The following is a 25,941-nucleotide window of genomic DNA, read 5'->3' as shown; positions in this document are numbered from 1 at the left end:
CGCTCAAGCTGTGATGCAGCTGACATCACAGGTCCATGGGAAGAGGGCGCTGGACTGGCTCCTCATGCCATGCACGAAACAAGCAGGAGGACCAAAGTGCTAACCACCAAAAAATGGGAAAAAATACTGGAAGGAAACATTGGAGGACGTTTTGTAATTTGGTGTGGGAAATGCTTTTCTTCAAAGCAAAGATGGAAATTCATACAAAGGAAACACTTCTGTATGATGAGAGGCACTATTTTATTAATCAAGTTGTCGGTTTAGCAATAGGCTGGAGGGATGATATAGCATATTAAACACAGGATTACTGGATATTGTAGAGAGAATATGAAAGTAGTTTATACAAATTGAAAGACAAAATAATTCAGTAATAAAATAGTTAAATAATATGAACAAGTCATCTTCAGGGAAAAAGTACAAATAACCACTAAGCATATAAAAAGCATGTCCAGCCCTGGCTGGTGTGGCTCAGTGGAATGAGTGCCAGCCTGCGAACCAAAGGTCGCCAGTTCAATTCCTAGTAAGGGAAAGTGCCTGAGTTTTGGGTCAGGTCCCCAGTAGGGGGCATGAAAGAGGCAACCACACCTTAATATTTTTCTCCCTCCCTTTCTCCCTCCCTTCCTCTTTCTCTAAAAATAAGTAGAACCTTTTAAAAAACACAAAAAGATGTCCAGCAAACAATTAAAACAACAATGAGATACCAGATCAGCAGCAAATGGTAAAGATTTATCATCTCAAGGATTGTAACCAAATACCGACCGTCGGTGAGTAAACTGGTGAGGTGTCGGCCGGTAAGTCCTCCCCAGCGATTCGGCTCTGGGAACCATCCAGGAGCGTGAGCACGTGTGACCCAGGGAAGCACAAAGGTTTGTAGCAGGAAGATGCAGGTGCCCGGAGACCACGCCCCGGAAGCCAGTCCCGTCGGCTGCTCAGGCCCGTCGCCTGGGCTGAGCCCGCGGGTGTGCTCGGCCCCCTGCCCTGCGTGCGCACCCTCGTCCTGACTGAGGAACGCTGTGAGCATCACAAACACACCAGCTCGGACGGGGTCAGGCCACAAATTCCCATGAGGTCGTCTCTGGGTCCCATTTTGCTCCAGATGTGAGTGAACCCCTGAGCCAGCAGCCCCCAACCCCTCGGCCGGTGTCAGTGGGCGGCCTGGGCCCCGGGCTGAGGCCAGGTCTGTGGCCTCTGGCCGGCCAGGCCCACTGCTCTGGCTTAGACGACGAGGCAGTGGCCAAGGACACGCTGACAGAGCTTGTGGGTGCCCTGGGCATGTGTGGCAGCGCTGGGGGCCAAGTGGGCCATGCCCTCTCCTCTGGTGCCCGGATTCCCAGGGGCCTCTGCTCTTCAGGACGGGAGTTTGGAAGCCCCTGTGCCTGCCCTGAGACCTGGACAGGTGGTGAGGCCTGCAGTGACGAAACCGCTGTGCTGTTGCTATGGGGATGGGGTTGGGGCCTTCTGCCTGCAGCCCGAGTTTTCTGCTTGGCAGCTCTAATGACAGGCGGCCAGCCCGCTGAGGCCAAGGGCTGCACAGGGGCCCTGCTCCTGGTTGCCATGGCAGTTCTGGCCCTCCCAGGCGCGGGAGGCCGCGCAGCAGGATGCCCCAGCACACACCTGGTCCCTGCACACCTGGCCACAGCAGGAAGAAGTGTCAGGTGGTGGCTGCGTCCTGGGAAGCAGGTTGGGGTGTGAAACAGTCACCTTCGGCCTAATTACTCCAACGCTGCCTCAGCCACAGGAAGGGACCGGAGATTTTCCGCTGAGATTTTCTGCGTAGAGGCCACCACACTGCCCAGCTCAGCGCAGCCCGGAGAGAAAACTGACCAACCCCGGGGCCCGGTGATGGCCCTGGCCTGAGGAGGCCTCTGTGGGGAAGGGCCCCAGCGGTGGCCCTGAGCACAAGGCTCGAGGGCTCGCTGGGGACGATGAAGAGCAGGAAGCTCTGTGACTGAAGCTCCAGCCAGAGAGCAGCTGAAGTGGACCCTGTTTTCCCAGACGCCAGGGCCCGCGTGACCCCCGGTGCGGAGGAGTCTTGGGACGTTCCTGCCCGGAGCCCTGCTGGGGAACGCGGAGGGGTCCCAGCTCGCCCGAGCTGGCCGCCGGGCCTGTGCCGGATGACAGTGCTGGGATGGAGAGCGCCATGAAGGAAAAGGTAGCCCTGCCTCCTCTGGCCGCAGAAGCTTCTGGGCCGCGTCCCCGCATCTGGTGGTCGGTTTGGCTCGGGCCCGCGCTTGCTGCTCCGCGTCTGCCTGAGGCACAGGCCCCCTGGGGAGACGCACTGGGCAGGCAGTCCTGGGCACCGGCCTCGCTGGCGGGAAGGGCCTTCCTTCCTGCAGACCAGGCCCCCTGCTTCAGGCTCCAGCCCGTGACCCAGCAGTCAGGCAGCCAGGGGACCTGGGGGGTGACTTCTGCTGGTCGGAGAGTCTGGGGAGGTTAGAGCCTGGGGCAGAGCCAGCCGCCCAGCCACGGGATGGTAGCTGACAGACAGGACGGCAGGTGGCCGGTGCCCACACGCCCTCGAAGGAAGCTTCGTGCGGAGCCTGGGGGCCGTTCCTCCTGGCGAGGAGCAGAGAGCAGTTACTTTTTGTGAAACAGAGAGAAACCCAGACACCGTCCGAGCCAGCCCTGTGCCCACGCAGTGGGCGAGGAGCCTGTGCAGGGCACGGGAGAGGGGCCGGGGCCGGGGTGCAGGGGGCACGAAGGGCGAGGCCTGGCCGCCCCTGCGGCATAACCCCCTCCGCACCTATCGTCCCTCCTCCTTCTGGGAAATGACGTTGTCAGCACAAACCAGGGCTGGCCCATTCCCAGCAGAGCTGATGACGTCAGGAGAAACCAGCCAGGTGCCCCCAGTGCAGGCAGCCGAGCCCCTGCGCTGTGGCTGCGGGCAGCCACCTGAGGAGAAGCCAGGTGGCACCTGTGGCACAGGCACAGTGACGGCTTGGGGACAGTGTGAGAAGCCTGTGGTGGCCACAGGGAAGCGGTGTCCGTCCCCAGGCCTGGGTGGGCCCACGTCCCCCCCTGTTCGTCCTGGGGGATGCAGGGCTCCACCTGGCAGAGCGTTTCTGCTCCCGAGGCGAGTGGGCACTGGTCCCGGTTCGAGAGCCAGGCCGGCTGGTCTGGGCCCCGGGGGGAGGGAGGCGTGTGCCTTGAGGAGGCAACAGAAACCCCAGTTCTCAAGATAATGTTTCAATGCAAATGCTAAAGAACCACAATTAATGCAAGAAGTTGTGATGAACAGAATACAAAATTCTAAGGAAAGATGAGCACGGCTGGCTGGTGGCCGCTGCAGCTGAGGGCTGAGGGGCGCCTGTTGGGGGCCCTTCCGCCAGTCCTGGGCCAGGGTCCTGCTAGGAATGTGAGCCTCACTGCCCGGACCAGCAGGCCCAGCCCTGGGTCCCCTGGGAAGTGCGACCCGCACCCCGAGACAGCCCTTGACCTGGAGCCGTGTTGGGCTACCCTGGGCTCCCAGGAGGGGAGCACTCAGCTGCTTCGGAGGGGACCGTGTCCTGCTGGTCTCTCTTCCTGGTTCCCCAGTTCCCCTCACCTGCACTGCCCTTCAGGTGTTACCTGGGCTCACCGTTCTGTGGCCCGCAGGACCGTGTGGCCCCAGGACCATTTCCAGTGGCTTTCTCGCGCAGGTGACAGCCCAGCGCAGCTTCTAGGGCTCCCTGGGGGCAGGTCTGCTCCCCACAACGCTGCCCTGAAATTGGGCCCTGGGGACCCCTTGGGACCTTGGTCCGAACTCCCCTGACCCTCGAGCGGGCCCAGCGCCCCCTCGAGCACCTGGAGGGTGGGAGACCTGCCGTTGGCCGGGGGTGAGCCGGCTCCAGCGCCAAATGAACCGCCGTCAACCCGGCAGCCTGAACCACAGCTCCGGAGGCTGAAGCCCGCGACCAGGGAGCCTGTGCGGCCCGCCCGGTGCAGGGCCCTCCCCACCTCCGGCTGTGTCCTCGCTGGGGGGTGGGGGGCCCTGCTCGTCATCTTCTTGTGAAGACGTCAATCTCACCGGGGGCCCCCTCAGGGCTCGTCCACCGGACCGCCTCCCAGAGCCCCACCTCTACATGGTGGCACACTGGGGTCAAGGCCTGGACGTGAGGATCTGGAGGCACGATTCGACCTGGACCGCCGACGAGACCCTGTCTGTGGGGGACACGGCTGCCCACAGACAGGTGGCCTGGCACCGGGTCAGAGGTGCACTCAGCGGAGTGGGGCTGGGCGGGGAGGCCGTGGCGCAGGGGAGCTCCGCTGGCCGCCTGCATGCCTGCTCTGCAGCGAGGCGCCTCGGAAAGAGCATCACAACCCCAGCTCGGCCCTGGGGACCGGCCCTGGGGACCCACCCTGAGCCGGAGCTCGGACAGGGGCCAAACCCATGCCCCTCCGGCCGAGGGCGGCCGGGCCACCCGGGGAGGAGCGTCTCTGCAGAGCTGCCCTGAAGCCAGCCCCGGGAGAAAGGGTGGGTCTGCGCTGGAGCCTGCCCTTGGGGCGTCCTGTGAGGGCAGCCGGGGGAGCTCCTGGGGTCCCGACCCCGGGACAGAGGGCTGGCCCTGCCGGCCCCGCCCCTCTCCTCCCCGACCCTTGGGTGAATGCGGGCCCTCCCCCCTTCAGGGCCGAAGACAGCTCTCTCTGTCTCTCTGTGTGTCTCTCTGTGTGTCAAGCATGGACGCAGAGGGGCCAGGATGGAGTGGTGAGAAGGTGGTGGCTGGGGGTGCTGGCTTAGGCTCAGGGAGAAACGGAACCTGGTCCCGGAACCGGGTGCGTCCAGATCCACCCACGGGGTGGGGCGGGGCCTCCCGTCGGCCCCGCCTCCCGGTCCCAGCGCGGCGTCCTGAGTCTTGGTAACCCCGGCCGGCCGGGGCAGTTTGCCCGCGTGGCCCGGTCCAGAGCTGAGAGCGACCCCCCTCGCCCCTCGCCGCCCCCCGCTGCCCGCGGGACTCGGGCGGACGCTCTGCCGTGTGCCAACCTGGAGGCACGCACGTGCGGCTCCCGACTGCCAACAGTCGTCCGCTCGTCGTCTCGTTAGCGAGGCTTTTCCCGCGGCGCGCGGCGCGCCGGAGCCTGCTTCGGGCGCTTCGTACCCGCGTCTGTAAAAACTAGCCGGACCCAGTGCCGCTGGGAGAGGAAGGCTGTGACCTCCACTGACGTTTTCTCCATCTGTGTCCATCGAGCTGGAGTTGTCCGTGTCTCCTTGAGTCGTAGTGACAGTTCGTGTTACTTTGAGAGTCATCCGCTTTCCCCGAACGTGTGAGCGGTGCTGGAGCCGCCGCACACACGCCCGCACGAGGCCCTCCGCCCGCACGGGGGGCTCCGCCCGGGGCTGTCCCCGGCGGCTTCTCCCCCGGCCGTTCCTCCTGGGTCAGACCACCGAGTGCTCGCCGCTCCACCGGTCTCTTGAACAACCGGGTCCCGGGCTGTTCGCTGAGTTTACTGTTGTTTTCCTTTGCGTGTTTCCCGCGTAACTGGTGTCTGCTTTCATCATCCTGGATCTTCTGTTCTAATTTTCCCTGGGTTGCCTGTAGTTCCTGTGTGTGTGTGTGGGGGGGGGTTGCATCCTGAGTGGACTGCTTTGCTCATCGATGTCCACTTACTTCGTCGCGTGCCCACACCCACGGGAGGGCGTCCCCGCTGCCGTGGGTCCTGCTGAGCCAGGGACTCCCATGGTGTCCCTGGCGCTGTCACAGCCATGCGTCAGCCAGGGGGCTGCACCCGGCGCAGACCCCCGTCAGCCCCCCGCCGGCTGGGCGCGCCCTCGGCTCACGCCGGGTCCAGGCCACTCCGGACACCCGCGCTCCTGCCGACCGCCCACACCGCCCGCCGTGCCCTCTGTCTGGAGCGCCCCTCTCCACCCGGTCACCTCTCACGCACCATGGACACCAGGAGGGGTTGAGAATCCCTGTCCTCGACCTCCGGAAACCACCCCCCAGTCCTTCCGAGCCCCCCAAGGACTGGAACGTCTGTCTGTCCGTCCATCTGTGCAGCTGCCTGCTGTCCCTCTGTAGGACTAAGCTCCTTGAGAACTAAACCCCAGCCCCCTGCGTGCGCTCTGACGGAGCCCGAATCGGGGACGCGAACATTAAATCAACGAGGGCCCAGACCCCGTACTAACCTCCGCCTTTGCCCGCGGGCGCCACCGTTCCAGGACCCGCCGGGTCGCCCGGGCCAGGAGGCCTCACCCGCCCGGCAGCCTCGGGGTCCTGCCCTCTGTGCCTCAGGGCCTCGCCGCCTCCTACGGCCCCACGGCCCTAGCGTGCAGCCCGCAGAAAGGCGAGGACAGCCTGGGCCTGGAAACGGTGTGCTTCCCTTCGTGCGAATTCCACAGGTTCGGCTCCCTGCCTGCCCAGCAGGCGCGGTTGCCTGGGCCCCAGTGCGCCCTGCATCTGCCGCCTCTGCCGCTCCTGGCCTCCGTCCGACTCCCACCCCCCTGGTCCCCGACACAAGAACACAGCAGACGCGGACACCGCGGTGCTGGCTTCAGGGCCACCCTGCATCAGTGAGAGGGGTGCCCACGCCGGGGCCCAGCTGGTGCCAGGGGCCACTGGCCAGTGGGTGAGGGATGAGCCCCCTGGGACCCCCGCCCCTAGGTCTGCTTTCCTTCCCGTGAAATGTGGGGCCTGGTGCTCTGGCCAATGTAACCGTGACCCTCCACCCTTCAGAGCCTGGGCTTCGGGGCCTCTGCACAAAAACAGCCGATGAGGCCCGACCCTTGTCTTTTTTTATCCTCAACTAAGGGCGTGCTTGTTGATTTTTAGAGACAGAAAAAGGGAGGGAGAGGAAGAATAACACCAATGTGAGAGAGAAACATCAATCAGTTGCCTCCTGCCCACCCTCCACCCCTAAGCAGGGGTCAATGTGCAACCCAGGCATGTGCCCTGACCAGGAATCGAACTGGTGACCTTTTGGTTTATGGGGCGACTCTCCAACCAACTGAGCCACACGGGCCTGGGCCCAACTCTTAGTGGGTTTTCCTGGATTTTTAGACATTACTCTATTAATACACATTCATTGCAGAAAGTGTAGGAGATACCGATAGGCAAAAAGGAAAGTAAAATCACTCCTGTTTCCACCACCAAGATCATCGCGACCATCATGTAGCTGCGTGTCCTTCCGTGTCCTTCCGTGGCCTCCTGTGGCCTCCCGTGGCCTCCCGTGGCCAAGAGCCCGGGAGGTGCAGCAGGGGCTCTCCCGAGGCCGCAGGCCAGGTGTCGGCCTGGCTGCCTCATCTGCTCCTCCATGGTTCCACTCTTGCCTGGCACAGCAGAGCTGCCTGTGGGCCCTGCGTGTCCTCACGGCCTGGCACCCACTTCCCCCCGAGTGCGGAACCCGAGAACGGACAAGGCAGACGCCTCCAAGCCACTCCTCACCGTTTCTGCAACGTCCTGTTCGCCGCACGGGCTTGGCATGTGCGGCTCGGAGGGGCCCTCGCGGGGTCCGGCAAAGCCACTGTGCTCTGTTTTGGGACAGGGACTGATTGTGCCACAGGCGTCCTGAGGGGTGGCCACGCTGGCCACCAGCAGGAGAGCCTGGCATTCTGTCAAGCCGCCGTCCCTTGCCTGCTCGCTTGGGGACCCCTGCTAACTTCGGCGGGGCTTGTCCCTGGTGAGACCAGTGCCCACCCGGAGGTGTGGGGGCACGTTGTTTGCTTGTGAGGCTCCTTCTGCGGAACAGACTCTCAGGGGAGAAACTGCTCCATCTGGGTGAAAGGTCGACAGCAGCTGCAGGGTGCCCTCGGACCGGCGGTTGACTTCGTGTGATCTCTGGGGTCTCCGAGGGACTTTCTGGCGTATGAGCTGCAGAATTGAGGCCTCGCCCACCGTCGGTGGCCTGGCCACGGACAGGGGAGCCTTTTCCGGGGCCCCGATGAGCCCAAGCACATGGCCGCTGGGCGGGCTTCCAGGACAGAGGGCCCGAGGGCTGGGCGTCCGCAGCGAGGACGTTGTGTTTGTGTAGAGCACTGTGAGCAGCCCTGTTTGGGGGAGATGCTGGGACTCCTTGAGCCTTTCGTGGTCTGGAAGACGGGCAGTGCTGGGCCCCCTGCACTGAGCCTCCTGTAGAGGGTCGGCTCGGGGCCTGGGGTGTTGTCCCTTCGAACCTGTGAGAGAGGCGGGCCCGGGGACCAGCTGGTGGCCCGGGCCAGAGCTGCAGACCGCACCTGCTCAGCACCCAGTGGCGTGTGAATCTGTGCGCTTTTCTCGTAGACTTGGTCAGCCCTTCGTGACCCTCCCAGGTCTAAATGTTAAGTTGTGAGGTCTTCCAAGAGCCGCGGTTCCTGAGTCAGGGTCTGCGTTCACCGGGAGTGCGCTGGGCTGCCGGGAACCAGAGACCCGAACTGTGCCCTCCGGCGTCAGAGTGGAGGTGGGGGTCAGGGCTGACTCCAGACGTCAGGGACACGTGCTCAGGGCCGGCCCCGTCCCCCCACCCTGTCTCTCTCCTCGCCCGTCTGCAGTCTGCTAACAGTTTTCCCTCCGGCCTCGGCTCCTCGTGGCTGCAGGGCAGCTGCTGCCCCTTGCGTGCTGTGCTCCCCAACATGGAGGGCACGACCTCCCGGAAGGCCCTTTGCTGCTCACGCCTGTCGTTGGCCGTGTCCCCACCTTTAAGCCGAGTCGCCAGCACAGCGAGACGGGACAGCGGTGCCTGGCTGAGGTCCCTGGGGCCCGGGAGGGGGCTGCCCCTGACGGCGTAGCTGGGCTGCCTCCCGGCCGGATCCTGGTGTTGGCGCCTCGCCCACATGGAGGAGGAGCCCTCCACTCTTACCTGAGCGTCCTTTCTTGCCTTTTTGGCCCAAATAGCCAGTGAATGAAAGTGGCCATCTCTGCAGGCATGCATGTGCACCCTTGTGCAAAGGGCGCGAGGAGCCACGCCTCTGTCCAAGCTCCGGAGCAGAGTGGGGCCCCCTCCCTGGGGGCGCCTGGGCTCGGCCTGCACGCCTGCTTTCCCGCCTCAGGGTCAGCCCCAGGGCAGAGTGACCGGGCCCTTCACAGAGAGGCCAGCCGCCCCTCGCCCTCCACACAGGCTGTCCCGGCCTGGGTTGCACCCACCTCCTGGCTGCACCTTCTACTCTCGCAGCCACCCACACCTGCCCTCTGCCCTCTGCCCTCAGCCCCGACCCCAAGGTGCACCCATGAGGCTGCTCCTGGAGCTCTAATTGCTCGGCTGGTTTTCACTGTGAAGGTTTGAAGCAATGGCCACCCTGGCCCAGGGCCCGAGGGTGAAGGAGACCCTCAGTGTGAGTGGGTGCCACGGACCCCCTGCACCCAGCCATGCCCCTCTCCATGCGCAGGCGGAGCAGATCCTGGCGGAGTTCCGGCTGCAGGAGGAGGACCTGAAGAAGGTGATGAGGCGGATGCAGAAGGAGATGGCCCGGGGCCTGCGGCTGGAGACTCACGAGGAGGCCAGTGTGAAGATGCTGCCCACCTACGTGCGCTCCACACCTGAAGGCTCAGGTACTGCAGGGGGCCGGCCAGGCAGCTCCTCAGGTGGGCAGCCGTCCCCCGGCCCTCCCAGAGGCTCTGTCCCCAGCAGCCCCCAGACAGGCCCCCAGGTACACCTGGCTCTGGTGCCTGCAGGCTCACGGTGGCCTCGGGAGCCTGGCTTTTCTCATCGGACACGGAGAAGGTGGCTCCCTGTGGTCACCGCCCCTCCCCTGAGTCCTGAGTCTGGGCCATTTCACCAGTTTTTCAGTTGAGCCCTGAACTTGGGGTGACTTCTCTTCAGGGCAGGGGGTTCCCGGGATTTCCCAGTTCACCGTTGACCCCTTGTGCCCTTCCCCTGGTCCTGCGGCCCTGGGGTCTGCCTGCCTTCCCTCCTTGCCCTGTGGGCACTGCCCCAAGGCTAACAGGCTCCTCCCTGTGGCCGCAGAAGTCGGGGACTTCCTGTCGCTGGACCTGGGCGGCACCAACTTCAGGGTGATGCTGGTGAAGGTGGGCAAGGGTGAGGAGGGCCACTGGAGCGTGAAGACCAAGCACCAGATGTACTGCATCCCCGAGGACGCCATGACGGGCACGGCTGAGATGGTGCGTGGCCTCAGCATTCGGTCAGCACTGAACAGGAGGGGCCGCCTGTCCCCCTGAGTGGGGGCTGGCCCTCAGCAGCAGGCGGGGTGGGTGGCCAGGACACCTGGAGGCGGCAGAGGACACTCGGGTGCTGGAGGCAAAAGTCGTAGTTACGGCCAGGCAGGAGGCGCCTCAGTCCAAAGCCTGCCGCCAGTGACCCTGTGACAGGGCACAGCTGGGCCGGGGACCAGCCCATCTGCCACTGCCCTGTCCCTGGGCCACGCTCGTCAGGTCAGGGGCGGCTCAGGGCCCGAGTCCCCACAGGCAGTGAGACCAGGAGCGAGGGGCTGACCGTAGGCCCTGAGTCGGCCGTCCTGGGGGCTGATGGCTCAGCCCGGGCTCTGGGGTGGGGGTGGGGAGCCGCAGCGGCCCACCGCTGTGGCCTCGGCTCTTCCAGCTCTTCGACTACGTCTCCGAGTGCATCTCCGACTTCCTGGACAAGCATCAGATGAAGCACAAGAAGCTGCCCTTGGGTTTCACCTTCTCCTTTCCCGTGAGGCACGAAGACATCGACAAGGTGGGGCCCAGGGAGGCGGGGCAGAGGGACCTCAGACCAACGGACGGACGGACAGACAGACAGACAGACGTGAGCTCCAGAGAAAGGCACCCGGTGGGAAAGTGCCCTGGGTTCGAACTGTGCCCGCCCAGTGCACAGCCCGCATTGCGACACTGCGGGAAATGACGCCAGCTGGTGCTCACTGTCTGCCTTGCCTTCTCCACGACACCGCACTGCCTGCACCCCCCGTCCCAGGTCAGGCGGGCCGAGCTGGCGACTGGCCCGGGGAGGCGGCGGTGCCAGATGGGGGCTCCAGCCGGGCGGGCGGGCTCGTCCTGCACGCCAGAGCCTCGTCACTGTGCCAGGCTCCGGGGCCCAGGCCGCGCCCTGCCTTCCAGCTGGCATGCCGACCTGGCACAGAGCCACACACGTCAGCCACACACACGTCACACACGCGCCAGCTGCACACATACCCGTCTGTGACACAGACCTCACGGCCGGGCAGCGGCGGGAGCGACGTCTCGTGCTGGTTTTCGCAGCCCCCGGCTCCACAGCTCACCGAGCGCCGGCGGTTCCCTCACCTGCCGCGGGCACACTGCGGGAGAGGAGCCCCGACCTCCCCTGGGCAGCTGCCCTCCTGACTGCGCCCTTTCTCTGGGGCCACGTCCCTGGGCTCTGCCAGACGACGCCCTCAGACCTCTGGACCCGGCCCTGCAGAAGTGCGGGAGGTCGTGGCAGACTCTCTCCAACCCTCTCAGAGCACCGCGAGCCTCAGTTTACTCCCCTGCCCTGTGGCCCCAGGCAGCTCCCCCCCTCCCCCCTGCCCTGGCCCCCTTCAGCCGCCGCCAAGGCCCCCCGTCCCCACAGGGCATCCTGCTCAACTGGACCAAGGGCTTCAAGGCCTCGGGAGCGGAAGGGAACAACATCGTGGGGCTCCTGCGAGACGCCATCAAGCGGAGGGGGGTGAGCAGGCGCCTGGCCCTGGCTGCCCCGCCCCCACGCCCTCTCCCGGTCCAGGAGGCCAGGGAGGGTCTTGTGGGTGCCCCCTCAGGAAGGGGTCTCAGCCTCCCTTGCTGGGCTGGACCGGCCCAGTGCGGGCTGAATGGAGGCCCCGGCCCCACCGCCGCCGCCTCTGTGCCTCTCGGCAGGACTTTGAGATGGACGTGGTGGCGCTGGTGAACGACACGGTGGCCACGATGATCTCCTGCTACTACGAAGACCGCCAGTGTGAGGTTGGCATGATTGTGGGTAAGGATGCGGGCACACTGGACACGTCTCCCTCGGTCCTCCCAGCTGCCCAGGCAACGGGAGGAGGAGGTGCTACCTACCAGCCCCTCTCGGGGTAGCAACAGCCCGGAGAGGTGGCTCACCTAGCCAAGGTCGCACAGCAAACCCAGGCCCTGTGTGCGCCTAGGAGGGCCTTCACACGGGGTGGGAGCCAGGAAGTCGGGGAGGGCGCAGGGGCTCCTGGAGGTGGGGGGCAGCGCTCGGAGGAGAGGCAAGCTGGGGAAGGCGGCCCCTGCCCCCAGGCCCCAGCCCCCAGGTGTTCTGTCGCTGCCGCCCTCGCGCCCCCCCCCCCGCCCCCAGGCACCGGCTGCAACGCCTGCTACATGGAGGAAATGCACAACGTGGAGCTGGTGGAAGGGGAGGAGGGCCGCATGTGCGTCAACACCGAGTGGGGCGCCTTCGGGGACGCGGGCGAGCTGGACGAGTTCCTGCTGGAGTACGACCGCATGGTGGACGAGAGCTCCCTGAACCCCGGCCAGCAGCTGTAAGCGCCCCCTGCTGGCGCCGACGGGCAGCCGCACACCACGGGCTTGCGTTTAAGCGGGTCTGGGGAAAATCACACCGACAGTCCCTCCGCGCGCGGGCTCGCCTCTCCCTCCCGCTCACACGCGGGAGTGCCCCTCCGTGAACCGGGGACCCTCCGACGTGAACGTTTCGTCCTCAGAAAGGGGGTCCGTGGGTAGACGGGCCCAGACCTCCCCCATTCCGACAGGCACAGGAAGGCTCGGAGGCGCGCCCCCCGCCTCGCTAACCGGGTGGAACCCGGAGCTCCCCAGGGCGCAGTCCTGCCCACGCTCCCAGAGCGGACGCAGCGCTTGGCGGAATGCCAGGGGCTCGCAGAACGCGGCTGGTCGGGAATCGGGCTGTCCTTTAGGGCCCGCCTCCTGCGCCAGGCGCCCGCTAATGCCCGCCATCAGCTTTGCCTCTGGCTCCAGGGACCTCCGCTAGGTCCGTAGCAGTCGGTGTGCTTCAGGCCCAAATAGCAGAGGCTCACAGCGGGGGCAGGAGGGGTGCAGGGCTCAGGAGCCCTAGCGGGCGCACCCCAGCGTGATCCCCAACCCTCGGAGGCCTCCCCAACTGTGTAACTGGGCGGTGAGGGCGGCACCCCATCTCATGGGCCAGATCCCTGTGGACTCAGCCCAGGTCCGGTCGTGAATGGCCTTGGGACTGGGCCGAGGCCCAGCGGTGGAGCCGGGCTGGAGTCGCTAATGTCCAGCTGGTAGAGGCAAGAACGGGCGGGGGTCCAGGTTTGGCACAGCGTCGCCGCGCCCCTCGTGGCCCCGCCTCCGCAGGGACCTCCCCGCTGGGGATGACCCGATCGCGCTTTGCCCAGGTACGAGAAGCTCATCGGCGGCAAGTACATGGGTGAGCTGGTGCGGCTCGTGCTGCTGAAGCTGGTGGATGAGAACCTGCTCTTCCGCGGGGAGGCCTCGGAGCAGCTGCGCACGCGCGGAGCCTTCGAGACGCGCTTTGTGTCGCAGGTGGAGAGGTGCGTGAGGCGGCGGGCCGCGGGGGTGGGGCGGCGTCCGGCCCCCAGTGGAACCTGTGCGGCCCCTCCGTGGCTCCCCACCTGCCACGGACAATGTCTCACTCTGTCCACGTAAGAGCCCGGAGGCAGGGCAGGGTCACCCACGTTAGAGCAGAGACCCTGGCCACAGAGAGGAGTAATGACTGGTCACTGCCAGTCGTTGGCAGAGTCCGATCTGCTCCCCGTCCCCAGTCTGATTCCCCAGCGCTGGCCTGGCTGAGGTGGGCAGGGGTAGGGGACGAGGCCACCACCGGCGCGGAGCGACCCTCCAGCGACGCCTTCCCCTCCGCCCCGCAGCGACTCTGGCGACCGCAAGCAGATCTACAACATCCTGCGCACGTTGGGGCTGAGGCCCTCGGCCACGGACTGCGACATCGTGCGCCGCGCCTGTGAGAGCGTGTCCACGCGCGCCGCGCACATGTGCGCCGCGGGGCTGGCAGGCGTCATCAACCGCATGCGCGAGAGCCGCAGCGAGGACGTCATGCGCATCACCGTGGGCGTGGACGGCTCGGTGTACAAGCTGCACCCCAGGTGAGCCCCAGCAGGGGGCGCCCTCCGCCACGTGGGTGTGGGTCCTGAGGGCAGAGCCCCGGCCCAGTCTCCACCCACAAAACACCAGGGGAGACGGGTGCTACCCTGGGTTTCTATCTCCTCTTCCCCCCGGCCAGGTGAAGGGGAGGGTCCGATAGGCTTGCGCAGCCCTGGAGGGTGGGCCTGGGTGAGGCTGTGTGGGAACAGAGGGAGGAGGGCCTCAGCGCTGCTTCCCCCACTCAGCTTCAAGGAGCGGTTCCACGCCAGCGTGCGCAGGCTGACACCCAGCTGCGAGATCACCTTCATCCAGTCCGAGGACGGCAGCGGCCGGGGCGCGGCTCTGGTCTCTGCGGTGGCCTGTAAGAAGGCCTGCATGCTGGGCCAGTGACAACAGCAGGGGCCTGGCCAGGAGGCGGCGGCGGCAGCATCGCTGGGCCTGAGAGCCAGGGCACAGCGCCACCCACCCCCACTGCCACAGCCACTGGGATGACCGACCGGATACAGGAAAGGCCCGCAGAGAAGGCCCGCGCCCCAGGCAGGCCGGTGCTGCCTGAGTCTGTAGTGGGATGGCCCTAGGACCCTGACCAGGCTGCGGGCTCCAGGAGCAGGAATGGAGACCCCACGTCTTTGTGGTTCTGCTGGAATCAGCCACCAGAGGGGACTGGTTCTCTCAGGACTTTGCTGCAAACCTGCGCTATGTCTGGGAGCTTTCAGCTTGGTTTGGCCAAGCCCAGGCCCCGCTGGGGGTGGGGGGGTGGTTTCTCTGGACCCTGCTGGGGCTGCGGTCCCCAGAGGCCTGAGGATGGCAGCCCCTTCCCTCCCAGGCTGCCATCCCCGAGTGCTCTGTGGTTCTGGGATGGACTTTCACAGGAGGAACCAGAGACGGGCCCCCCCCAGGCCCCCAAAGTCTGAGCGTCCAGGGAGAGGAGGACACCCCCACGGGGCTGCCACACGGGGGCAGCACTCGGCCCCACCCCTCTTCTCACCAGACCTCCACGCGCCACGCGGGCCCCTTCATGCCCAGCCTGGGACTGTGTGGTTTTTTAAATTAAAAGTTTAAAAGGTTAGAGCATGGCCCGGCCCCCGTTCTTTGACCTCCGTGCATCAGGGCTGGGGGGCGGCGTGCAGACACGGCCGCATTCCCACAGACGCTCACTGCCACTTCCTCTGGCCAGCAGCGCCGGGCTGTGCAGAGAGACAGGCCAGGCTGTGGGGGCTGGAACGGGGTGCCATCTGGGCAGTGTCCGCTGAGCGCCCAGGGAGCGCACCTGCGGGCAGGGCTGGTCTCCGGGGGTTGGTCCTGCCTCAGGTCAGTCTCAGCCAGGGGGCCCCCCAGCCCACACCTAAAATGACACCCCGTGAGAGAAACTACCCAGCACATCTGGAGCGACTTGTTTCCTTCGGAACTGGAGCCCCAGCTGTGACTCTGGGCCGGCAGCCCGCCTGGGCCGTGCCCTCCTTCCCCTGCGTGTGTCATGCGTGCTGCTCCCGGTCACTGGCCAGCAGACAGGACTTCCTCGCGGTACCTACGTCACAGTTCAGGGCATAGTATCGGTTTTCCGAAGTTCTCTGCGTGGGGAGGGTGTGGACTCGGTGACTGTCACGCTAGCCGTGTGCAGGAGGAGCCACACGGGGGCGCAGGGTCTGCCAGGTGAGGCCCCCTGGGCCCCCGCTGTGTGTGTGCTTCCCCACCCAGTCCAGCAGGGGGCAGCCACGGCCACTCCCGGTGCTTGGGATTCAGGGGGCAGCCAGAGCTGCTCCTGCTCCGGATGGTGCGGTGTTTTCTGTGACCTGGGCCCCCCACTCAGTGGTTGGGCCCTGGAGCAGGGGCTCATGACCTACTTTTGAGAGGGTCCAAGGGACCGTCTGGGGTCCAGGCAGGGCCCCTGCCCCAAGAGCCTCACACACAGGCTCCATCTGGAGTCACAGCCAGCCCAGGGCTGCCCCCCACCTCCAGCTGGGCCAGAGGCCAGAGCCGAGCTTCTGCACCAAAACCTCTGGGAGGCCCAGGCGGGCTCAGGCCAGGGGCTGTCCTCAGAACCGCCCACTGCCCTCCCAGGCCCGGTGGCCCCAGGCCGGCCGTACCCCAGTGGAACTCTCGGACTGGGCAGGGCTGGGCCGGACACGCAGGGGGGACAGGCAGATGGAGGTGATGAGTGAGGCGAACAGGAGTCTGCTCTGCCCGCAGGCAGCCTGAGCCCTGTGCTGCCCCGGGCGGTGGACACCGGGCATTCACTCCGTGTCGGGGGCCTGAGGGTCACTGGAATGTGGCTGGAATCCGTGTGGGGCCCTGTCCTCCCCCAGCCCAGGCACAGGCTGCCAAGTTTGGGTCTGTCCTCTCCTCCGTTCCTTATTTGGTGCTGCAGGTGATAAGGCCGAGACATAAAGGGGGCTGGGGGCCCCTCTGGGCCACCAAGCTGCCACAGAGCGAGGATGGTGAGTGCCAGGCCTGGGGACTGGAGTGGGGCATCCTGGGGGATGTCCTTCGGGTGGCGGGCAGAGCAGCGACTGTGTGCCTGCCCACCTAGAGCGGTGGTCCCCAGGGGCGGGAACGGGGCCGTGGCCCTGGCTTTCCTGGGAAGGCTCTGGGGTGTGCATGGGGGCGCCTTGGGGAGCCCTGGAAGGACCCGTCCCACCCACACCATCACAGGCCAGCAGGAAGGCGGGGACCCGGGGCAAGGCCGCGGCCACCAAGCAGGCCCAGCGGGGCTCTTCCAACGTCTTTTCAATGTTCGAGCAAGCCCAGATCCAGGAGTTCAAGGAGGTGAGCGCCCTCACGCACCCCCTGACCTGCAGACCGTGGTCCTGGCCCCTGGCCCTGCTTTTCCCACCACCCAGCGCTCCCTTACCCACCCCCTGGATGGGATGGGGGCTGCTCCCACCCAGGACCGTGGTGTCCACCCCGCAGGCCTTCAGTTGCATCGACCAGAACCGTGACGGCATCATCTGCAAGTCGGACCTTCGGGAGACCTACTCCCAGCTGGGTGAGCCTGCGCCTCCTGCCCACCCAGGGGACCCGCCGAGAGAGGACAGGCCTCCTTCCCCCCTCCACTCCCCACACCTCACCCGGCTCCCCGGCTCCCCACTGGCTGTCTCAAGTCCCACACCTCCTCCCCCCCAACAGCTGGGAAGGAGGGGAGGCAGCCTCAGCCTTGCTGGGGACACCCCAGGTCCCTGTGTCCACCTCACGCTCACCCCCCAACCCAGGGAAGGTGAGTGTCCCGGAAGAGGAGCTGGATGCCATGCTGCAGGAGGGCAAGGGCCCCATCAACTTCACCGTCTTCCTCACACTCTTCGGCGAGAAGCTCAACGGTGAGCCTGGGACAGGCCTGGATCCTCCGGTTGGACAGCAAGCTTGAGCCCCGCCTGGACCCACCGGAGCCCCACCCAGCCCTTGTCCGGACCCTACCCGTCCCTTGGCCACCCAGAGGATGTGGGGCTGACCTTCCCGTCCCGTGGGCACTAGTGACCCCGAGTCCCAGGTCGGTGCTGGGAGGCAGGCCTTCAGCCTCCGCCCCCAAACCCCGAGCCCACAGCCCAGCACCTGCGGACGGTGGTTGTGGTCCAGCCGAGCCCCGAGGGGCGCTCTGCATAGGGAAGCCCTTTCCTGCCTCTTCTGGGACGTGGAGGGCTCCCGCTGCACCCACAGTGCCTCCCGGGGTGCCCTGGAGGCTGGGGCACGGGTGCTCACCTGCTCCCTTGGCCGCACAGGGACAGACCCCGAGGAAGCCATCCTCAGCGCCTTCCGAATGTTCGACCCCAGCGGCAAGGGCGTGGTGAACAAGGACGAGTGAGTACGAGCTGGCCAGGCGGTGGGGGGCCCCTGCGGATGGTGGGCCCCTGCGGACGGTGGGCCGTGGCCACCTGGGCCACGTGAGCCTTCATCCCTGCCCCGCACGGCCACGCCCAGCCTCTCCCCATTGCTCCTCACTCCCCAGGTTCAAGCAGCTCCTCCTGACGCAGGCAGACAAGTTCTCTCAGGCCGAGGTGAGGGTCCCTGGCCCCTCCGTGGGGTGCGCAGCCTGCAGGGCACTGGGGAGGCCCCAGGGACCCGTCCCCCTGGGCTCAGAGCCCAGCTCTCTGCGGGAGGTGCGGTTTCAGGGGAGACCCGGGGGGGTGAAGGGTATGGAGTCAACAGGGGAGGAGGGGTGCCAGGCTGAAGAGCCGCCTGTGCCCCGAGGCCTGGGGGTGAGAGCCAGCGGCACCTGTGGCGCCGAGAGGGACAGCCGTCCCTCGGGGTTGGGGGGGTTGGGGTGGCACACAGAAGGGAGGGGCATCTGGGCCAGGGTGGGCCCTTCGACCTGCTCCCCGGGCCGCCCAGAGTCAGATGACAAAGGAAGGTCCACGCAGAGATGTGGGCTGGGGCCTGGCGAGGCCGAGGACCAGGGCACGGAGGACTGGGGCACAGTCCCCGAGGGTGGACGAGGCTCACAGGACTCGCCGGCTGTGCTTCCCTCGGTGCCGCCCAGGTGGAGCAGATGTTCGCCCTGACGCCCGTGGACCTGGCCGGCGACATCGACTACAAGTCCCTGTGCTACGTCATCACCCACGGGGACGAGAAGGAGGAGTGAGGGGCTGTGGGGAGACCACTCCCACCACCCCAATAAACCCGGTTTCCAAGGAGCCCTGCGTGGTGGCCTCTCTGTGACTGACGGGGTGCGGGCTGGCAGGGGGAGCTGCCAGCACCTCGGTTCTCCCCAGCTGACCCCTGGGGGCACTGCGCCCTGAGAGGGTGGGCCCCCTGCCCAAGGCCGGCCTCCGGAAGGAACGGGGGCTCGCTGCACCTCCCTGGGCCCAAGGCAGCCAGCGTTCGGTGGGGCTCTGCCAGCTCTGCCCTCCTGGGACCCCCGACCACGCAGCCCCATCTCGGCACATGCGCAGCGTGTGCTGGGCCAGTGAAAGGCACCGAGGAACCCGTCTGAAAACACAACCAGACTTTACCTTGGAAATGCAGGCGGGGCCCCTCCCTGCAGGGCAAGTGCTGGGGCACTGGCTGCAGGCTCTGTTAAGGGGCAGGTGGTTGCAGAGAGGGAGGGGTTCTGGCCTAGGACGATGGCAGGGCCCTTGTCCCCCACCTCACCTGCAGAACGGGGGCTGCGGGGCAGGCCCCCATCTGGGCACTGGAGGGCCGAGGAGCCTCCCGAGTGCCCGTGGGGAGGAGGAAGCACACAGAGTCCCCCAGAGTCCTCGTGGGCACAGGGACCACTGAGCGAGGGTCCTGCCCTCCGTCCAACCCCCCCCCCCCCCGGTAGAGCTGACTGTACCCTCTCCTGGAGGCCAGCAGGGAAACGGCCTTCCCATGGGGAGAGGGGCTCAGTTTTCATTTTGTGTGTGTGTGTGGGACTTGGTGGTTTTAGTGACTGCATTGACACTGCCTTTTGAGGTTATCTTTTTATTGCTCATTAGTGATCACAAAAGCCACGGAGCTGCTGCCTGGGTCTCGGTCCAGAGAACCCCCCTACACGCCCACCTGGAGTCCCTGAGCAGGTGTCGGAGCCCATGGCCCTCCCTGGGACCGTGTCCGAGTCCCCCGGGGCTCCTGGAGGACCTTTCTTGGGCTCTCGCCCTTGGCCTCCTTCTCTGACAGGGCTCCAGGAGGAGTTCAGCCCGGGAGGTTTGCAGAGAACCACCATCCCACCCCAGGCTCCAGCCCAAACCCCTGCCCAGCCCAACACCCTGCAGACCTTGGACGCAGAGGCTGGGGCCCCCAGCGGCAGCACAGGCCTGGAGCAGGGGCTACTGATGATGCAGAAGCTCAGGAGGTGCTGGGGAACAGGGTTAGTCGCTCAGGCTCAGAACGGCCCTCTAGCCAGGCAGGTGGAGATGGCTGCAGCGGCAGGTGCAAACTGGACATAAGAAAAGGTTAATCCTCCCTGGCACGAAAAAGGAAACACTTTTTTCCCCTCCATTTTCTTAGAGCGCTTCCTTTAGAAAACTTGTGATCTCACATCCTTTCCCTGCCTCTTTTTGTGTACATCTGTTTAAAAGCCCAGTGAGCCTCTTGCAAGTTTTGCATTCCAGGAGGGGTCCTGGGGACCGGCCGGGCCGAGGGGCCATCGCTCTGAAGGGAGGTCCCGATGCGTCTCCCGTCTCCGGGTTTCGTGGGAGGCAGGGGCCTAGGTCCCGGCCCGAGGCAGTGGCACAGGTGTGAGAAGTCTGTTCTCCTCCCGGTGGGGCAACGCGCCCACCCAGGGGGGGAGGCAGAGGCCTGTGGGGGTGCCCTGCAGGGCCAGGCCGGGTCCTCTGGAGAGCAGCCGGGCGAGGGCACCTGACTGTTCCCCCCGCTGCTTTGTGAGGAGCACCGACTTCCGGCTTAGTGCTTGCTCAGCAATAAATCTGTTTTCTTTCCAATTACTTTTGTGGAGAGGTCTTCTGTTTTAATTGCCGGCCCAGCACAGCCAAAGCTCCCTCCCACCAGAGCCTCAGCGGGCCACTGGGCTGGGGGCGTGGGGGCCTCGCACAGCTCCTCGGTGGTGTTTTCGGATTCGGTCCTGAAACCCCTTCAGCCCCGGCCCGGCCCCGCCCCCACCCCCGTCCCCGCGGGGCGAACGTGCGGCACCACCACCCATGAAAGTGAAGACGGCTCTGGGGCCGCCCCCGGCGGGAGGGACCTGGGCTCCGCACCCTCCTCCGGGTCCGAGCGCTGTCACCACCCCCGCCGCCCACCCTGGGTGGGTCTGTCTCCGGCACAGGCGGAGGCTGAACGCCCGGGTCGGGGAGGGTCTGGGAGATGGCAGTGCTGGCGCTCTGCTCCGCGCTGCTCCGCAGGAATGCGGCAGAGACTGGGAGATAACGGGCCAACACACTCCGCCTTCTTTGCTGTGAGCCTTCCAGAAGCTTCTGGTGGAAAGGCTGGGGGCAGGGAGACACGGGGGGGGGGAGGGGCTCCTGCTGGGTGAGGCCCCCGGGGGCTCACTGTGTACAGGGGTGGCCTTGAACAGCCCCTGCCCTCTCTTGGACTCGGTTTCCCTCCCTGGGGAGGGGCAGCTGGGCTGGGCATGGGCAGCAGCAGCGGGGTCTCCTGAGCCCCCAGGGGTGGTGCTGAGCTGCACACCTGACAGGTACAGAGTCGGCTGCTGGACACTGACTCAGCTCACTGACTACATGCGCAGAAGGAGGGACCAGAGGTCAGATGGGGGTGAAGCGGTAACCCTGACAGTGTCCGAGTGCCATCCACGCAGGGGGCCCGACAATTTCCTGGCGGAAAGGCGGGTGAGGGCCCCCTGAGTGCGGCAGGGGCCATCATGAGGCGGCACAGCCCCCGGAGCCACAGCCGTGTGCACCACCGAGGGGACACCTCAGGGCGGGAGGTGCTCGGTGTGCCCTCTAGCACAGCGCCACCTAGTGAGTGATGGGGGCATCGGGGGCCCCCAGCCTTCTGGAGCTGGGACCAGGAGGCTCTGCGTGCGGACCAGGAGTGGGCCGTGGGCCTTGCCCCTCAGGTGCTAGCACGGAGGGAGGGGGCAGGAGGCGTGGCTGTGGTCTGTCCCCCCTTCCTTGCTCTGCCCTTCATCGCCCTCTCTGCACCCCAGGAACTGAGCAGCCTCTGACCTCCCCCGGCCCTCCTGCTGCCTGTGGAGCATCCCCACAGGGACAGGCTGCTGACGTGCAAGCCACAGGGCTCCAAAATAGAATCTTATCAGCCCTGCCTGCGCTCTGAGGTCAGCAACACCTCCCCCACCCTCTCCCAGGACCTGCCAGGCACCGGCCCACAGCCAGCTCCCGCCGGGTCAGAACCGCTGGCGAGCCGAGGCCCCCCTGCCTGCAACACCTCCAGGGTCCAGCAGTGGCAGCCTTGAGAGGGGGGACCCCCTGCCTCAGGCCACAGGGGACTGCGCTGGGGGGGCCGCTGCTCCCGGAGGGACACAGAACAGAGGCAGCAGGTCTGTGGTGGACAGAGGCAGGGAGGGGAGGGAGAGGAGGGGAGCAGAGGCACAGGCCGGAGAGCCAGTGACAGACGGGGACGGGCCGCCCTTCCTGCCTGCACTCTTGTAATGAAACCCACTCTTTGCTACATCACCTCTGGTTGGTTTCTGTGACTTTAGATCAAGACATACAGGCTCTTGCCTCAGGCCTGGTCTGGGGGCCATCTTCCAAGCCAGCTTTACCTGGCTTGCTCTCACCTGTGTCACTTCCAAAGGGACCTCCACAGCCTGGACAACAGCTACTGGCCTGGCCCAGGACCATTCCTACAGCTTTCTGTTTCCATCCCACAAGGAGGAGCTTGTAGTGAACAGGGGCCATTGTACCAGCCCCGCACCTGCCCCCTTTCCAATAGCACTGAGTCCCATGGGGCTCTTGGCCTGTGCTGATCTGGGGGTGGAGGGAGTTCTTGGTAACCATCCCTGCAGAGGCCCAGGGCTCAGACCGCAGCCACATGGAAGGCCTTTGGCACCTGGCCCCGCCAGCTGGGTCCCCTCTGCAGGATGCGTGAGCCAGTAATTGGAGGGAGAGGGAGTGCTGAGGGCGCCCACCCCAGGCCTGGCGTCAGGTCAGAGAATCCCAGGCAGGAGGTCATCGCTGTGCTCCCTGCTCCTTTTCCCTCCCGTAGTTCCCATCGCCCCCAATCCCAGCTCTCTGACTCCCCAATTCTGTGAGCTCCCAAAACCCAACTAACCCCACCTTTACTTAAGGAGGCCACAACCAGGGCACACCTGCCCTTCAGCCACCATTGTGCTGCAGCGGGGGCTGCCCGACTGCAGGGCCCAGGAGTCATTTCAAGCCTCGTCCCACACAGCCACGAGGATGGCCACCCTCTGGTCCTCAGGCCACTGTGTCCTGAGACCAAAGAAGCACTCAAAGCAGCCTGTCTTTCGGAAGCCCCACCCTGCTCCCAGATTCCCTGAGCAGGCAGGCCTCCACCTCCATGCTCGCTAGTGGTGGTTCATCCCCCCACCCCCACCCCATCTTGCTCCAAGGAGGCTCCTGGACTACCCTGGCCCCCTGCCCCCAACCTCTCTCTCTGTGGCGTGACCTCATCCTACCCACCATGCCAGTTCAAACCAGCCTCTCTTCTGCTGTGGCCTGCTGCATTGGCGCCCCCACCTGCCCCCCCACAGGCCCACTCCTGCTCCCTCCCTCTCACAGGTAAGTGTGCAATAAATGTTTCAGTGATGATGATGACTTCCCTTCACTTCATGCTAAATTCACAAGTTTACCATTTGGCCTGTGAAAGAAACAACAGGTATCCAACATGCAAAAGAAGAAAGTTGGACCCTTCTCTAAAACCATATGCAAAAATTAACTCAAAATGGACCTAAACCTAAGAGCTAAAACAATAAAACTCTTAGAAGAAATCATAGCAGGAAAGCTATGATTTCTTGGATAGAACACAATGGAATGGGAAAAAAACATTATAAATCACAGATCTGATAAGGGATTAATATCTAGGATAGATAAAGTGCTCCTAAAACTCAATAACAAAACACAGCCCAATTAAGAAATGGGCAAAGCATTTAAATGAAAATTTCTTCAAATATTTACAAATGGCCAGCAAATCATGCAAAGATGCTCAGCATCGCTAATCACCAGGGAAACGCAAGTCAAAGCCACAGGGAGATACCACCGCACACCCACTGGGACGGCCGCTGTTTAAAAACTCAGAAAACGGCATGCACTGGTGAGGACACGGGGAAATGGGAGCCCTCGGCCTCGGAGGTGGGAGTGTAAAACAGTGCAGCCACTGTGGGGAATGGTACGGCAGGTCCTCCTGAGGTCCCACACAGTGTCGCTAGTCCGTCCAGCAATCCCGCTCTCGGCACACGTGCGAGAGAAAGACAAGCAGGGCCTTGAGCGGTGTCTGTGCACCGTGCGCACAGCAGCGCCATTCGCCGAAGTGCCCGCTGACAGGTGCAGCATCAACCGGTGTCCGCACACAACGGAGTATGACTCATCCTGAAGGGGAGTGGAACTTCTCAGACACGCCACAGCACAGGTGCACCTGGAAGTTACCAAGTGAAATAGGCCAGATTTAGAAAAAGAAATGCTGCGTGATTCCATCCACATGAGGACCCTAGAAGGTCCCTGGAAGAGACTAGTTCATAGAGGCAGAAAGCACATTAGCCCTGCCTGGTGTGGCTCCGTGGGTTGAGTGTCGGTCTGCAAACCAAAAGGTCTCTGGTTTGATTCCCAGTTGGGGGGTGTGAGAGGCCACCGAGGGGCGTCTCACCCTATTTCTCCCTTTCTTCCTCCTTTCTCTAGAAAACAAATAAATAAAACCTTTTAAAATTTTTTTGAAAAGTTTTTTAAAAAGTAGATTAGAGGTTAACAGGGGCGTTAGCATTTAATGAGATTCAGTTTGGAAAATAAAAAAGTTCTGGTGCAGAACTATGCGAACGTACTTAATGTCAACAAACCATACACTTCAAAAACGGTTAAGATGGTGGCTCTTGCATTGCACACTTTACACAACAAAAACATGTAAAATGAAATCACACGAGGGAGCATCACAGAGGACCCACCCAGCCCTTGCACCTACTTTGAGGGGCCCAGTCCCAGAGGTACCACTTCTGCTAAGCCTCCTGGGAGCCCTTTGCCCTTTCGTGCACCTACATACATGTTTCATTTCAGAATGTCTTTGGTTTCATGTTCAGAAAACCCAGAGTGGAGAAAGCAGATGGGGTTCACTTTTTGCTGTGAAATAAGAAGCAAGCAGGTGCTGGTCTTGGTCCAGTGGCTGAGCTGCCCTCCGGCAGCGTCTCTGGGACTCTCTCGAGGGCACGACAGTGACACGTGGACAGGCAGCCGGCTGTGCCCCTCCCTTTTATCACAAAAGCCTATTTCTCAGAAGCCCAGCCCCCCAGTGCTGCCAGACTTCTCCGGTCTGTGCCAGATCTGATCTCATCAGCACACATGGCTGCCAGGGAGACTGGGAAAGTTAACACGTAGACAGACTTTCCATCCTTGCTGACGGCAAAGCGAAGAGGGTTAGCAGAGGTGTGGTGTTAGGCCCCGTGCAGCACAGAGGACACTTCGCCTCCCTGCCCTCGAGCAGCCCCCAGCGGTGCCCGATGTGGCTGTGTGCCCGACATAGGCCTGCCAGCAGCAGAGCGCCTGGAGGGGCTGCATAGCTCCAGCTCCACATCTGAGCTCTGGGCCCCAGCTTCCTGGCTGCGGGACCCTGTGCCATGATGAATCACTCTGTAAAATGGAAATGATAATACCACCTGCCGCACTGGGCTGTGGGAGGATGAAATATACAATGCTCTGCTCTTAGGACTCCTAGCACACTGCCTGCACCACCACCGCACCCCCGCAAAAAAGTGTAACTGAACTGAGACTCTCCTGTGCCAGACACTGTGGTTCCCACGTGCCCTCGGAGCGCAGACTCCACTGCTCGGGTGTTTGACAAATCTCTTGTTCATTGTCAGGGAGGGCATGTAACCGACGACCTCCGGGGGCCCTTGATCATGGGGAGGCCCAAACCGCATGTTATAGAGTCAGGCAGCCTTGGTGTGAGTCCAGCTGTTATTCACCAGCTGTGTGGCCTCTCCGTGGCTCAGTTTCCTCATTATCAAAAGGTTATTTGAGGATTAGACGAATTAATGTGCCAAGAACTCAGGACAATGTCAGGTCTACGCCAAGGGTTTTCATGTGTTATCCGTTGTCATTGTCCACTTTGTAGAGATGGGGCTGGGAATGAGGGGAGGGCGTGGTGGGAATGGCGCCAGGCTTCCCGGGAAAGGCCCTGTTCGCTCAGGAACCAGCAGGTCCGTGGAGATGGGAAAGGCACCCACAGCGAGGCGGCCGGGAGGACGCTGGCGGTGGGAAACGGTACGGACAACAAGGGAGGTGAGGATTGGGCTGGGACGCGCACGCGGAGGCTGGCAGGGCTATAGCCGGTGCGGAGGGCCTTCCGCCGCCCGGACCGCCCCACTCCGCGGTCCCGGCCCGGCCCGCCTAGGCCCTGTGCGGATCACCGGCTCCCCCAGTGAGCAGCCTGCGGACTCAGGGCTCCCTCTCTAGGGTCAGCACCGGCGGCCGCCACAGAGTCTGGAGCCCAGAGGGTCCTGGGTTTGCGTGGCGACCAGCCCGAAGGCACTAGCACAACGGAG

General features: G+C 64.3%; 2 protein-coding genes across 2 annotated transcripts; both read left to right on the top strand.

The window, feature by feature from the left end:
• Window positions 1-1,586: 1,586 nt before the first annotated feature.
• GCK (glucokinase) lies at window positions 1,587-14,912 on the top strand. Its single transcript, XM_045828092.1, has 10 exons — window positions 1,587-2,152; window positions 9,275-9,437; window positions 9,853-10,007; window positions 10,444-10,563; window positions 11,410-11,505; window positions 11,691-11,790; window positions 12,130-12,313; window positions 13,163-13,318; window positions 13,655-13,888; window positions 14,132-14,912. Exons 1-10 carry the CDS (start codon window positions 2,129-2,131, stop codon window positions 14,274-14,276), a joined length of 1,377 nt encoding a protein of 458 aa, XP_045684048.1. The 5' UTR covers window positions 1,587-2,128; the 3' UTR covers window positions 14,277-14,912.
• Window positions 14,913-16,288: 1,376 nt separating this feature from the next.
• MYL7 (myosin light chain 7) lies at window positions 16,289-18,502 on the top strand. The gene is made up of 7 exons (XM_045828322.1): window positions 16,289-16,324; window positions 16,539-16,652; window positions 16,797-16,872; window positions 17,096-17,200; window positions 17,600-17,678; window positions 17,827-17,875; window positions 18,358-18,502. The coding sequence occupies exons 1-7, from the start codon at window positions 16,322-16,324 to the stop codon at window positions 18,457-18,459; spliced, it is 528 nt and encodes a 175-aa protein (XP_045684278.1). The 5' UTR covers window positions 16,289-16,321; the 3' UTR covers window positions 18,460-18,502.
• The last annotated feature ends 7,439 nt before the right edge of the window (window positions 18,503-25,941 follow it).

Source organism: Phyllostomus hastatus, unplaced genomic scaffold (assembly GCF_019186645.2).
Source record: "Phyllostomus hastatus isolate PE091 unplaced genomic scaffold, TTU_PhHast_1.1 phas_scaffold_78, whole genome shotgun sequence".
Taxonomy (NCBI): Eukaryota; Metazoa; Chordata; class Mammalia; order Chiroptera; family Phyllostomidae; genus Phyllostomus; species Phyllostomus hastatus.
The sequence above is the reverse complement of the archived record's forward strand: the minus strand, read 5'-3'. Positions and strand labels throughout refer to the sequence as shown.

Bases quoted from the DNA above. Each gene is read 5' to 3' on its own strand.
- MYL7 (XM_045828322.1), top strand. The intron at 16,653-16,796 runs GTGAGCGCCCTC...TCCACCCCGCAG, and splicing joins AGATCCAGGAGTTCAAGGAG to GCCTTCAGTTGCATCGACCA. The intron at 17,876-18,357 runs GTGAGGGTCCCT...GGTGCCGCCCAG, and splicing joins ACAAGTTCTCTCAGGCCGAG to GTGGAGCAGATGTTCGCCCT.
- GCK (XM_045828092.1), top strand. From the start codon at position 2,129: ATGGAGAGCGCCATGAAGGAAAAG. The intron at 9,438-9,852 runs GTACTGCAGGGG...CTGTGGCCGCAG, and splicing joins CTCCACACCTGAAGGCTCAG to AAGTCGGGGACTTCCTGTCG. The intron at 11,506-11,690 runs GTGAGCAGGCGC...GCCTCTCGGCAG, and splicing joins ACGCCATCAAGCGGAGGGGG to GACTTTGAGATGGACGTGGT.